A 13,318-nucleotide genomic window follows, 5' to 3' on the forward strand; every position below is an offset into this window, starting at 1 on the left:
CCGTCCGGCAACACGATGATGATAATGGCGCTTGCAGGCCGACTGACGTTTCTAACAAAGTGACTCGCATTAAGGATAATAGAGGCGGCTAAGAGCCAGTGCCAGTGCCACAGCCACAGCCGAACAGCCGAAAACATGAAACAAAGCAGAGCCGAGGGCTGGCTGATGGACAGCGATGACTGCCAGCGATTTGCGCATCATTATCCTTCCGGGAGTGGAAGGTCTATGGCCCCAAGACGTTCGCTCATGTCCATGTCCATCAACTGTGCTGCACTGCCTCCTTACCGTCGTCGGTCCTCCTTCGCTACGCTATCCTTGCGCATCCTGTCTCTGACATTTTCGTCGTCATCTCGGTTCAGCGTTCAGCGAGTGATTTATGGCCGGCAAGGAAGTGGAACTCAAGTGTCGCACCCGCACCCCCAAGGCAAAGAATGTCCTGCAATTGACAATTGTCCTTTGTGTGTGTGTGTTTGTGTGCATGTGCCGGAGAGCAGATCCTTTTCCCCATGACCGCAACCTGGGCGAGAGTAGTCGAGAAACTAAACAAATATTTATTAAGCGAATTAAAGTCGCGTCTCACAAATTGCCGGCAAATCCCCCGAATACAAATGACTGGAGATTTCTCATGGCTCTGCCCTGAACATTTGATGCAGGTCATTTCGACACCAAAGCGATTGCCGCTGCCCCACCCTTCGCTCAATGAGTTGGCGCTTTCCACCAGCGAATTATGCGCTCTAACGCCTCATGTTCTCCTCCAGCCAGAGTCGAGCTAGAGCCAGAGATCTCTTCTGTCATCATTAGTCAAAGCTTTAAGCCGATTTAATCAATACCGTTGCCCAAGAGCCAAGGAAAGGAGACCATCGCTCCATTCGTTGCCTTTCATTTCCTTGTGTTCCTTAACCAAAACCATATTGCGTGTCCTTCCTGCGTTTGGCTCCAAAGATTATGAAAATTAAACGGAGCAGTCCTCGTATTTGGTGCCTCACGTGCCATATGCCGGACTTAACAACCAGTCTGCCAGCTGGTACGACTCCTGTTGGCCACAGCAGAAAAGAAATCCAAAAGGGCGTCTACCAGGAGACACGGACAGACCGAGTCTCATTAAACAATTAAAGTTTTGGTCTTTTTTCAGACTCCATTATTATTTTTTGGCAACTTTTGGCCTTAAATCACACCACTTTAAGCCACGTACACGTTCTCCATTATGTGTACTACGGGGGCTGCCACTTCATTGTTGCCGCATCATATTCTGCTCATATTTTGATATATGTATCTTCAAACTGGCAACAATTGACTTATGACAGCAGAACAATGGCAGCCAAAGGCATGGACTGACGGGTCTCTGATGAGGCGAGGCAATCGGAATGTCATGCATGGATTCTGGGAGGGTTACAGGAGAACACCATTAAAGAAATAACCGTACAGTACTCTGCTTCATTTAGAGGAAGAAAGTCAGGCGGGATTCATTTCTTTGCTTCAAATAACCCTCGGAATGCGAATAACACTGATCTTTGTCTATAGAGTGAACAGCCTAAAGATATATATATAAGATGACATAAGCGATACTCTTATACACACCTCTCATAGAAAAATCAAATAAGAGAATCGAACCCCAAGTACACCTTGAAGTGGTATAAGACTCACACAGCACAGCCGTGGTAATGAGCGTTTCATGTGCCGCATAAAATTCAATTAAAGCATCACAAAAATATATTTCTTGAACTTTCCAAAAGCAACTGTTCAAACATTTGCGCTGTGGAAAAAACATTCTTCGACACCTTCGGCTGGCACTGAGTCAGAAGCGTTCCATTATTCCGATCAGTTCTGGTCTGAACGCCGATTTCGCCAAATATACCTAGCAGAACTCGTGCTCATTCTTTCAATGACCACCATGTCTGGACGTCGTTTGGTCCAAGTTTTATTCCTCGTAGCCCTCCTCGGACTGACGCTGGTGCCTTTTAGCCAGGCACGCCCTGGACGTGGACGCAAACGGGCTTTTGGTGAGACACTTTCCTCTTAATGTGAAAGATCCTCCTCAATAAACTCTCCTTTACTGCAGGCGTGGGCATGTTGGGTGGCGTCCTGGCGGGTGGCATGATTGGCCATGCGGTTGCCAAAAGCCAGTCGCCAGCTGCAGCCTCAGCACCAGCACCAGCTCCTGTGGCCCAGGTCCACCATTACTATCCAGCGGGCGCACCAGCAGCTCCAGTCCAAATAGTCATGCAGACCACACCCGATCCCAGGAAGTTGACGGTAATCGAAACGGGTCAGCCCGATGCCAATGGCTGCTACAAGCAGACTATCAGAGAGCCCAATCCAGGCCACCCGAAAACCTACACGGAAACCGAGCATCTGATCTGCCCCACCCTGACACAAGCCCATCAGCCGGCTCCTGCCATTGCCATGTCGCCGAGTGCAGCATTTGTTCCGGTGATGCCACAACCTTCACCAGTTCTTCCAGTCCCAGCGGCTACGGCTGCTCCTGCTCCTTCTCCAGCACCTGCTGCCGGCTGGGTTGCACCCACGGCTTCGGTCGCTAGCAATTCCTCCAATTCTTCGTCGGCTATTCCTGCGCTTCCAGCACAGCCTGGTCACAATGGAGCTGCACATGTGGCAGCCCCTGCTCCTGTTGTTGCCCAACCGACCTCCCAGCAGACGGCACAGCCTAATCCAGCCCCTGGCCAAACGCCCCACGTGATTGTGCTCTCGAAGAAAACCGTCTACTATCCGAAAAAGAAATCATCGGCCGCATCGCTGATGATTCCCCAGGGAATTCTTGTCATTATCGCGATATTCTATAGCTATAAGGCTTTCTGAATTAACCTGTTGCTTAACATTAAACCTTAACCTTAACTTTGAACTCTTGAACAATAAATAATAATAATAATAATGCATCATCTGTGATCTTAAAAATATCTTTATCAGAGCGGGATGGGTTCCATGCTGAGCACCGAAAATTATCACAAGAGTGGCCCGCACATTTGAACTTCGCGCCCATATATCTACACGCACCTTACATTTACACCAACAAATTATCTACGAATCTAAATCGGTTGTTATTTATTGCCGCTATTTTCCTTAGGGCGCAATATTTATTTCTTACAGAAAAGACGACAGGTGGCTGTACGCCACTAGGTGTCGCGTGTCTTCAATATTTCAATATCCGTTCACTTTTTTCAGTTGCTCTAAACCTGTAAGACGAAAAATTTAGACTACGTGGAGAAATAGCGCTAGAGTAAGTAAATTTTGCCGCCAGAAGCGCACTTGTAGTTTTGGAAACATCCGCGTCACGCTGTTCGGTTCGTCGCGGCGCCACTGAGCCTGAGCCGTTACGGCTTGCATTGGTATTTGAATTTTGAGATGTTTGAGGAAACCCACGAAGGTCAAAGGGCTCTCATGCATTCTCACACACTTTTGCACTTGTTTTTGGACCACTTCAATTATGTAATTTGCCTGTTAACCCAAATGCAATGTCCTTTCACAGAAACCAGAAGAATTCCCATTTATTTCGTCGACTTTTGGGCACACAACTTTCCATTTCCCACACTTTTCACTTTGTGCTTTGTCGCTACGACTAGAGCGGGACTCAAAAGGTGAAGCGTTTGCCGTTGTTGCTGCGCCGAGTACAAAATGAGTTACAAATTATTAAGAGAGGCATGGACATGGACACGACCGCCCACACACAGACACACACACACACACACACACACACACTGGCAACAGTTTTTCCATACCGGCCGCAGGGAAAAAGGGGAAACTAATGGAAACAAGAAGTGGTTGGGGCTGGCCCCAGGAACGGAAGTTGCCGCTACTGCCGCTGCTGCTGTTGCTGCCTCTGGCCTGGCTTTAGCTTTGGCCGCGGCTTTGGCCAACTTCAAGATGCTGCTGGGTCCGTCCTGCACCGTAGCACGAGGCACGAGCTTCACGAAGTAGCATGGGGCAGACCGGCAACCGGCACTCGCTTTTCACTTTCTTGGCACTTTATTTTAATTTTTGAGGCGTTCCAAAGTTTCCTCTTCAGTTTTTCCCAACACTTTTCCATGCCGGTCGTAGTTAGTTGTGGCTAAGTAGAAATTACTTCAGCATGCGGTTCGGGCTGCATACTTTTTTTCAGGTCAACTGCCCAGCAAGAAAAAGATACAGGGAAGCGAGATAGTAGATAGTAGAGAGAGGCAGCGGTAGTCCCCAGGAGTACCCAAAGAGTACGAAGAGTGCATGCTCTAAGGTAATCCGTCCGCAGAAAAAGTGCATAATTAAGATCTCAACAGGAAGTTTTGTCCTTCACGGATTTATGTTTCCATGCGGACAGCAAGACCCCATTTAGTTGTTCTTTTATTATCATAACTTTTGGCCATAGAACTGAGATTAACAAGTTTTTTTCTGCGTGTGGCTCAACGGGGGATCAGGAATAAGAAAGTTACTGCGGTAGCTGTGGTGCCTTAAGTTCCGACTCATTGCAGTGCTCGTCGATGTAGATGGTGGCTGCCTTGTAGAACCCTGTATCCTGCATATCCTGGTTCATGTCCAGGAAGGTCTTTAGAGTTTCCATGAGTTTGTTCAGCTCATGACGATCCTGTGACAGTAGCCACTGCAAGTCCTGCATCTTTGCCATTTGCTCGATTTTCTTGTGGGCTGCATCCTGCACGGCCAGAATCCTCTTCAGTTGATTCTCTTCGAATAGGAGCTCCTGCTCATGAGATTCCTTGCGCTTTTGGAGGAAGCTGATGGCGTTGGTCAGCTTTTTTAGATCGTTTTTGCGTGGATCCTGCATTGAGAATTGTATAGCTTGTATATTGTCCAGGATTCTTAAATTTAATTTGATTTTCCTCAATGATTATTGCTTCGAATTCGAAGCCAACTTGACTTACGAATATTTGATTGTTTGCCAGTCTAATTTGCTCTGAGAGAAGTTGCAAGTCCGGCGCAACTTATGAGCAAATGCAATTTATAGTTTTCTTAAATTGCAATATAAAAAACTTTGGCATATAAAAACATTTTGCACTGAAACCGAGAAAACTCCAACAAAACTAACTTTTTAGTAACCTCCGCCAACGCCCCTTTCCCCGTAACGCATGGGGCCAAAAGAAAATAAGTTGAACTGTAATCAAGGTAGCAAACAGACACATGAACATACGAGTATAAGTATAAAACAGGGACGATAAAACTCCAAAGAGTTCGAATTGTTGGACAGCCAAAAGAGGAATCAAAATTCGTGAGGGATCGATGCGGAAAGTAACCCAGAGATTGGGAAATTGGAATTGGAATTGTAAAAATACTTACTTGCCATCTCAAATTAGATGGAAATTGTGGAGCTTATCCTTTTTAATTCGCCCTTTTTCCAGGGACAGGAACATCAGTAGTGGCACAGACATCACACACATCACACACACCACACATGGAAATCAGGAAATGACAGAATGCAGAGTGTGGAGTGCATAAATACAATTTATGTATGCAAGTTTTATGTTTTTTTGCACCCTTTCTTTGCTCTGTCGGGGCTCTCTCTGTGGAGGTCTGGCTCTGTGTGGCTGTGGCTGTGGCAGCTGGGGGCGTGGCAGCAGCCATAAAGCTAACAAATTGCTGACACAACATATGAATGACAATATATCAGCTGTGCGAACAGGCTGCAGCTGCAAGTGGATGCCTGTCTGTCTGTCTATCTGTCTTTCTAGCTGTCTGTCTGGCAAAAATGGAACGAATGCCATGGCATCACCGACTATTAAAATGATATTCCCAATTAGCTAAACTCTCTAGTACCCCATCCTCGAGGGCCATTTGTTGGTGTACTTTGGGTCCTTCAGCCTTCACGTTCCCACTCAACACGTTCAACACTTTCAGCATAAATTATCCTGTCAATTCCGAGACTCGAGGGGCAATTGAGAGGCACAGCCACGGCACAGAGAAAAAATAACCTCAAATTATGTAGAAACTTAAAGCTTAAATTGATACAAGAGAATATCCCATCCTAGCACAAACAACAGATTTATGCATGTGTGGGATTTAGGTCAAGCGGAAAAATTCATTTCCGTTTTAGCCATTGAAATAGTGGACGCGGAGGAGGAGGGCCTGAGGGTCTGGCTGGTGTATGAAATTCTATAAAAAGCAAGGCCAACATTATGCAACATTTTTATTGAATTATCATTTGGCCTGAATGTTTTGTTCCTCAATGGTATATACGCGTTCAATGGATCCGTTGGAAACCCCTCAACAGCACGCTCAATTAATCAAATTGACACTTGAATCACTTCGGACTCTATGGCCATCTCCAAGTTTTTTCCATACAGATATGTGTACACATATATTGCGGAATGAGAAACTGTTGGGATGTCTAAATATATATGTACGATTTATAGGGATATGTGGGCGAATAGCCACAGTCGGGGGCTGCTTCCATTTGCCACTTTATCCGCACGAAGAGCGACAGACAAATGTTGTTTAATATGCGACGTTTGACTTTGTGGCCCATGGAAACAAAAAACAGGAAGTGCGAGTGGCTTGCGTGCGAATGGCATGGCATTGTGGTTGCTACTGCTGCTGTTGCTGCTGCTGTCCTGTGGAGTGGGAAATGGGTGGCGCACCTGACTCGAGGGGCACCTGTGCGAGTGTCTGTTCATGTGCGAGGAGGTAGCGTGTCCTGTGGTTGGCCAAAGGCCGAGGCGAGAGTCTGATGCAACTGACATGTTCCTTCCTGTAGCTTAGAGGGTTAGCTACGAGTGGCTCCTTAAACTATATTCTAACTGGGTTCGGCCCATGATTTATAGCTGAATTTATTTATTGATAGAAACAGCTCCTATTTCCACCCAATTATGGTGGAAATGGTAGGCCTTCTGAATAGTTATCTGGTAGCTTGAACTGAAGAACGAATATTTGTACAACTTACATCATATATTATGGAGTTTTCAATTCGTTTTTCCATTCGTTAGTCACCTTCTGGGTAGTAGAAAAACGCTCTGGGACCATAATCAGTTCCACTTTATTACAATTACCCTCCAGACATCTAATAATTAAGTGACTTTGTCATGTTTCAGCAGTTCCACATGACGAAATGAGTCCACAAATGAGGGCCTGCCTCGGGTCAACACCAACAGCTGGAGCTGTGTTCTTGAGTTGTATTCTAAATTGGGAAATTAACTTTTCGAGATATACTATAAGGACTTTCAGATGCAACAATCAGGCAGGCCATAAAGCAACACGAAACCACAAATCATAATCACCAGCAAACCCTGGGAGGCAGGGGAAATACGAGTATTAATGGCATCGACCAACTGGCCAAATAATAATCAAGAGCGATTATACCGATTTGTCAAGGAGGGTGCAACTTCCACATTAAACGGCTAACGGGAAAGTTTAAAGAAACTAAAGGAGGAAGAAACTTTTATAATTGATTGCCGGGGAATTTGTTTTGTGTTTAGTTGGTTCATAAAGAAAATAGAGTGATAAAATAAGAGAAAAATCCATTTAATTTCCTTCCTTTCTTGAGCTTTAAGCTGTTCTTTGGCGAATTTACATTTCCATTTGCGAATTTTCAGCATAAAAGATTTTATGCGAATGCATACACAGCGGCATAATCAGCCTATATACACCTACACTAATGCGTATTAAGGACGCCCCTACACAAACACAAACACACACTCAAACACAAGAGCATAAGAGCTTACAACAGGGATTGCCTAAGAAATCGTTACCTATTTAAGAGAGAAATCCTGTCACACACACACGCATACTCTCCTTCACTCAGTCAAAGAAAAAACGGAAATAAATTACATCATGCGCCGATTCAAATGGGGAAAATAGAGTCAGTCAGGAAAACGGTGCTGATGGAAAATAAATAGGATTGTGAATAAATCAAAATATACCCAGAGAATGGATATGGAAATTGGGAGTGAAATGGGGGTGTATCGTAAACTTTGAAGCTTGCGGGGAATTACAAAGTATTACGAAGGCGAACCTTTGACTAATTACATTGAAATACGTTTTTATTTGTCATTCAACACTGTTCAGTATTCCGCCAGTTTCTGTCTGTCTATCTGCCTGCCCAGCAACTGCAAATGAGTGATACTTGTATTATGCTTTACATATGGCACTTCTTCGTGTTGGTATAGCGAAAGAAAACCTAATAAAAAAGGCAGAGGGAACCAGTAAGTAAGGTGGAACTTTTTTATACCCTTGCGGATTGATCAGCTATATGATTTAGACATTTGCCTGGAATTCTTTATTGCTGGAAAAAGCATTTGCCAAGTTCGCGGGAAGATTTTTCTTTCCGTGATTTCGAAGTATCTGCGCAAAATTATAATACCCTTTTCAAGGGTATTCCAAAAAGGAACAGCTAGGTGTTAAGCCGTTGGAGCTGTTGGATTGAGCCGCACAGCAGCAGCTGGTGGCGACACCTTGCAACAGTTGCGTTGCTCGCCGTGTTGCTTGCTAAGTGGGAGCGGAAGGCATCGGGAAAAAACCCGGTAAAGCTCACGTTGCTAATGCCATCATTTCCAGAGGTGTGTGTGTGTGTGAGACACCATTCTGCATACATATGGATTGTGGTTAAGCAATTTTCAGCAAACGAAATGAAAGTGCTAAGCGCATTGGCCGTCAGTCGAGTCGAGTCGAGGCTCCGTGCCTCACACCCATCCTCCGATGGTCCTTGCATTGGAGAGTGTGTGCAGCAGGTGCGATATGGTAAAGCTGTCATATAGCTGGATGTGTCACTGTGTGTATGGGTGTGTAAGGTATCTGTGTCTGTGCTGAATGTATATTTTTTTCCCTGCCAGCCAGCCAGCCAGCCAGCTCTGTGGCTTGCGCTAAATTTCATAATTTTTACCAGCGTCTGCTGTGGCTCTTCCTGCTGCTGTTGCTCCTTCCCCTTCTTCTACCCTTGTCTGGTGTGTCTCCCAGTCACGTGTCATTCATATCGCGCCATAAACAAACCCAGAAGTCTCTGCTGTCCCCCCAATCTTTCTGACTGCGCGACCGACCGCTGGCCTCGTTGGCATGGAGCATCGTTTGTTACCCGTCGACGCCACCGTTTTGCAACTTTGCCTTATTTCGATTTATTTTTATGGGAATTTTCTTGTGCATTTTGCTTTTGCATCTCTCTCCCTCTCTGTTTTTTTTCTCCTCTGTTTGGCTCTCAACCCTCGCCTCGCACTTGTTAACTGAAAATATTTTCTCATGCGTAAAATGCATGACAAGCGAAGCAGACACAGACGTTGACGCATTGAAATATGGCAGAAGGGGGAGGGCAGGTGGTTGCGCCACTGTGGGGTGGATATAAATGGGAAGGGCGATATCCCCCCCCAAAAGGTTATCGGCTTTGGCCTGCCATAAAGAACCTAAGAACCGCCGAAGAACGAAGTTTCGCATTCCCCACAATTGACTTAATTGCATAACAAGACCAGACCGAAAAGGGAGAAAACGCGAATCTTTCAATTAAATATGCAACTGAAATCGAACCCATAAATAAATGCAAAACAAAAGTACAATTTGCCGGAACGGAACAATATCAATTGTATAAATATTCAGCGGAAAAACTGCAAACACAATCGAAACTTTCACCGCAGTTTGAATATTTAAATGGCAGAACGAGAGCAAAAACAAGCGAACACAAAAACAAAAAAACAAAAATGAATATAATAAAATAAACAAGATAAAGTTGCATCCGACGGTTATAAACAATAATTAAAAGGATCCCTTGGTCGGCGGCGGTAATAACCATCAGGCGGAAGATGGGGCGGCACACAGGGCTCGTGAGGGAGGTAGTCACTCCCCCTTTTCGGCCAACAAGTAATTACGGTTGAAATTCATTAACCCTTGACCCTGTGGTGATCCAGTGATAAGGCTGGCAGTTCGGGGAAAAGTTTCCTTTTTGTTACCCGCCATTGTGTTGATTTACAGAAAATAAGAGTTGCAGAGAAACGGCAGCAGCAGCAGCAGCCAGATGAGCCCATGTATGAATATGAATGAAGCCTGAATCATGCTCGAAAATCAGGGACTTGTAGGCCTTCCGTTGGCTTCAGATCGAGTACTGTGTGGTGAGGAAATCCTGCTTTGCCAGTGATTTACCAAGGTTTAATATGCTGGTTGCAACAACTATCGGACTTTTCTAAAGGTATTAATGTAGAAAATACAAAACAAGGACAACCCACTCGTCGAGTATCTAAGTAGCCACTGGAGAGTCCTGGCAACAGAAATTTGAAAATTTCAAATGTTGGGCCGAGCAAAGTGAAATGGAAAAGGCGTTGAATATGCAGCAGAAACAGCACTACTACTACAACGAGCAGGAGCAATCGTAGAAATGGCAGCAAGAGAGGCTGCGGATGGGATGGGTAACAAATGTTTGCTGGACAATGTCCGAGGCCGGGCAAGAGTTTATCGCTGGACAAGTTTTATGTTAACACTGGCCGCAACAAGACCAGTGGCAATGGCAATGCCAGCCATTGGGCAGCAGATGCTTGACTTTTTTTTTTGCCCATCTTTTTGTGGCTGCTTAGCTCCCAAATGTACCACAAATACCGAGCCAGAGCGGCAGTCCTGTCCTGTCCTGTTCTGTTCTGTGCCGATGCCTGTGCTGAGCAGAAAGTGCCCCCTGAGCCTGATAAGTAAATGAATGTTGCATACTTTGGGGCGCGCTGTTTACTGAAGATTTTCAATCATCAAGAAAGAGAAAGCAGGCCAAGAGGGTGTTATTAATGCTGCGTTATCAGTTGTCCAACCTCCCTCGCACTCCCACTCGTACACCCATTGACTGTAAATTTCCACGTTCTCTTCTCCATGGCCGCCACAAAATGCACAGCCGGAGCCGGAGCCGGAGCAGCACCAGCAGCAGCAGCAACCGACAACAGCAGCTGCTGGAGCTGGTGGAGCTGGTGGAGCAGGCAGCGGATGGCTCTTCCGACGCTGGGGGATGCGATGCAGATTTCTGCCCCATGTTGGCATCGTCGCTGGCTGCATAAAAACCCAAAAATTAGCATAATTTCAGGCACTCGGGCTGCGATGGCGCAACACTTGCGACCGCAGATAAGGCGCAAAATGAACGCAGCGCGTCTTTCCCATATGAGTATGTGTGTGTGTGTGGTATGACTGTGTGCTGTGTGTGCGTGTGCCACAGTGTGTATGCGGTATCCACATGCATGCGTGTTGTGCGCGCTGTTCATCGCTTGTTATTTCGGGTGCGTTGTGTAAAAGTTGCGGCATGCGAAAGAGGCGCGGGTAGCGAGATACCGATAAATGGATACCCTAACTGAATAATGGGGGATTTCCCCGTTCTATTTGGCTTTAAACAGATACAATATTTCATGAGTGAGGGTATTCAAAAGTCAGCTATCTCCAATAGCAGCTTTGTTCCTGTGTTTTTGTTTAGTTCGGCCACGAAGTTGCCCCACTGCCGCACGAACAGGAGGACACAGGCACAGGGGCATTTCCATAAATGCACAACAGCGGCGAACGGCGAATGGCGAATGCCGTGGCGTAGCTTAAGATCCTGGACAACAAAAGTAACCTGCAGCAGAGCGGGAGTGGACCCCGAGAGTTCTGGGGCATAAGCCAGTGGGGGACAAATGATAATGTGGGCCGGGTGGCGTATGCTGATGTGCTGCATATGCATGAAGCTGTCTTTTGGGATTGGGTTTTACAGAGCGACGGCAACTTTCGATTCGAATATAATGCTCTGATAGTTTCTTTATTGCATTAGTTAAGAGCTGGAACCCTACTCTAAATTGAAGAAGAGCTCAGAGTAGGACAAACGCAAGGCCGCCCACCATCCCATCTTGGCGAATATTTTGGAGATCTGCTTATAATAGCTCCAGTTCAAGTCAATCGTGACAGTGAATCGCAGCTCCAGGGCCTGGCGTCGAGGCGCAATCTGTTGGGGACTGAAGTAAGGCTGTGCTTCTCCCCAATGGCGGCCCATGGAGAACAATCCCAAGTTGAGTGGACCATCGTCTTCTTCGAAGTCCTCCAACTGAACTTCATCCTGCTCAGACTGCTGGTGGTCGATGTCGTTAAATAAAGAATGGGGGTTTATTTGTCTGATCGGGGCATCGCCTGCGCCTAAGTTGCGTGGTGCGTTTGGCCCATCAAGATCAAAGTTCAAGATCTCATGCATAATGCGGAACTCCTCAGGTGGAAAATTTGGTCCTCGGCCAGCACGCACATGCAGGCCATCGCCAATCGTTAAGGCCTCTGTTGCCATGAGAAATGCTTCGCCATAATACCGAGAGATAAGTTCTCTGTAGCGACGATCGTTGATGTCTATTTGATGTATTTCCGGCGGTAGAGACATTAGGGATGGACTTTGCAACAGACTGAAATTTTAATACCAACGTCTAAAAAGATACGCCACACAGTAACTACAGAATTAAAACAGTCGTACCTTTCAGAAGAATTCAAAAAATAAACGGATTGAATTTTGGATGTGATGATAAGCCACAACAGACAATTTACTACAATTTCCAGATACTCGTACCTCTGGAATGGCAGAAAAATAAAACGTTGACATGTTTGAACAAGAATTTCATTGGTAGATTGATATCTATGTTGGTTGGGGAATGTAATTCCCAAAACAAGTCCAATTAACATTGATGAGGCATATGGGTGTCCTCGGATTGCTGGTTTGCTCATTCGCGTGGAAATCCATATGACCCTGATTAGGCGTTTCGACTTGGATGCCACCCAGCCACAGTAAAGCTCAAATTGGAGCCCTTTCTGGCTCCTGCTGGTGCTGGTGCTAGTTCTGCTGCTGCTGCTGCTGCTTCTCGAATTGCACGATGGGGCAATCCATTTGCATGCCACTCAGATACCATGCCTCCGTCGCCCGCCACCTTAGTCGATCTCTCACATTTCCCCCATCTCGACGTATTCCCAGCACTGCGTCATCAAGTTGTGCTTGTTCTGGCCACTGACTCACATGCAGGCTTCATGGGGATGCGAAGCCTTCATAATTCAGCGTTGAAAGTGGAAAAGTCGACTCGGAAAATGAATGATGAAAATCAGTTCCCCAGGCATTTACCACTGGCATTCTAATACAAGTATACAATAAACAATTTTGCCTGGTTTTTCTGATTTCCAGAATGAATTGAGATGTCAGCAGTCAGCCCTTTTGCCACACTGCACTCCCGAGTGGTGGGAGCTCCCATTAATAATTGACTGTGCAGTGGAGAGTGGGCTCACAGGGCGTATGAGTGACTTGACTTGTAATCCACTTTGATTGGCTCCCTGCAACGCCCACTGCTCTGCACCACTGCAGTGACGGGCGTCCATTTATTTTGAGGCACTTGACACTAATTAAAATCCCCTAGTTGGCTAATTTAAATGCTGCGACTGCGAC

At 46.0% G+C, this 13,318-nt stretch overlaps 3 protein-coding genes across 3 annotated transcripts; 1 reads left to right on the forward strand and 2 right to left on the reverse strand.

The window, feature by feature from the left end:
• Positions 1 to 1,763: 1,763 nt before the first annotated feature.
• LOC4802951 (classical arabinogalactan protein 9) lies at positions 1,764 to 2,860 on the forward strand. Its single transcript, XM_001359727.4, has 2 exons — positions 1,764 to 2,000; positions 2,060 to 2,860. Exons 1-2 carry the CDS (start codon positions 1,883 to 1,885, stop codon positions 2,815 to 2,817), a joined length of 876 nt encoding a protein of 291 aa, XP_001359764.3. The 5' UTR covers positions 1,764 to 1,882; the 3' UTR covers positions 2,818 to 2,860.
• Positions 2,861 to 4,288: 1,428 nt separating this feature from the next.
• LOC6897857 (uncharacterized) lies at positions 4,289 to 4,854 on the reverse strand. The gene has a single exon (XM_002137924.2). It carries the CDS (start codon positions 4,769 to 4,771, stop codon positions 4,418 to 4,420), a length of 354 nt encoding a protein of 117 aa, XP_002137960.2. The 5' UTR covers positions 4,772 to 4,854; the 3' UTR covers positions 4,289 to 4,417.
• A 6,790-nt stretch (positions 4,855 to 11,644) lies between these two features.
• Positions 11,645 to 12,524, reverse strand: LOC6897858 (uncharacterized). The gene is made up of 2 exons (XM_002137925.3): positions 12,365 to 12,524; positions 11,645 to 12,296 (listed from the first exon to the last, which is right to left on the reverse strand). The coding sequence occupies exon 2, from the start codon at positions 12,272 to 12,274 to the stop codon at positions 11,699 to 11,701; it is 576 nt and encodes a 191-aa protein (XP_002137961.3). The 5' UTR covers positions 12,275 to 12,296; positions 12,365 to 12,524; the 3' UTR covers positions 11,645 to 11,698.
• Positions 12,525 to 13,318: the final 794 nt, after the last annotated feature.

Source organism: Drosophila pseudoobscura, chromosome 2 (genome assembly GCF_009870125.1).
Source record: "Drosophila pseudoobscura strain MV-25-SWS-2005 chromosome 2, UCI_Dpse_MV25, whole genome shotgun sequence".
NCBI lineage: Eukaryota > Metazoa > Arthropoda > Insecta > Diptera > Drosophilidae > Drosophila > Drosophila pseudoobscura.

What these genes read in the sequence shown, in the direction of transcription:
- LOC4802951 (XM_001359727.4), top strand. Translation starts at nt 1,883, where the DNA reads ATGACCACCATGTCTGGACGTCGTTTGGTCCAAGTTTTATTCCTCGTA. An exon ending in TGGACGCAAACGGGCTTTTG is followed by an intron (nt 2,001 to 2,059) that starts GTGAGACACTTT and finishes CCTTTACTGCAG; the next exon opens with GCGTGGGCATGTTGGGTGGC.
- LOC6897857 (XM_002137924.2), bottom strand. Translation starts at nt 4,771, where the DNA reads ATGCAGGATCCACGCAAAAACGATCTAAAAAAGCTGACCAACGCCATC.
- LOC6897858 (XM_002137925.3), bottom strand. Translation starts at nt 12,274, where the DNA reads ATGTCTCTACCGCCGGAAATACATCAAATAGACATCAACGATCGTCGC.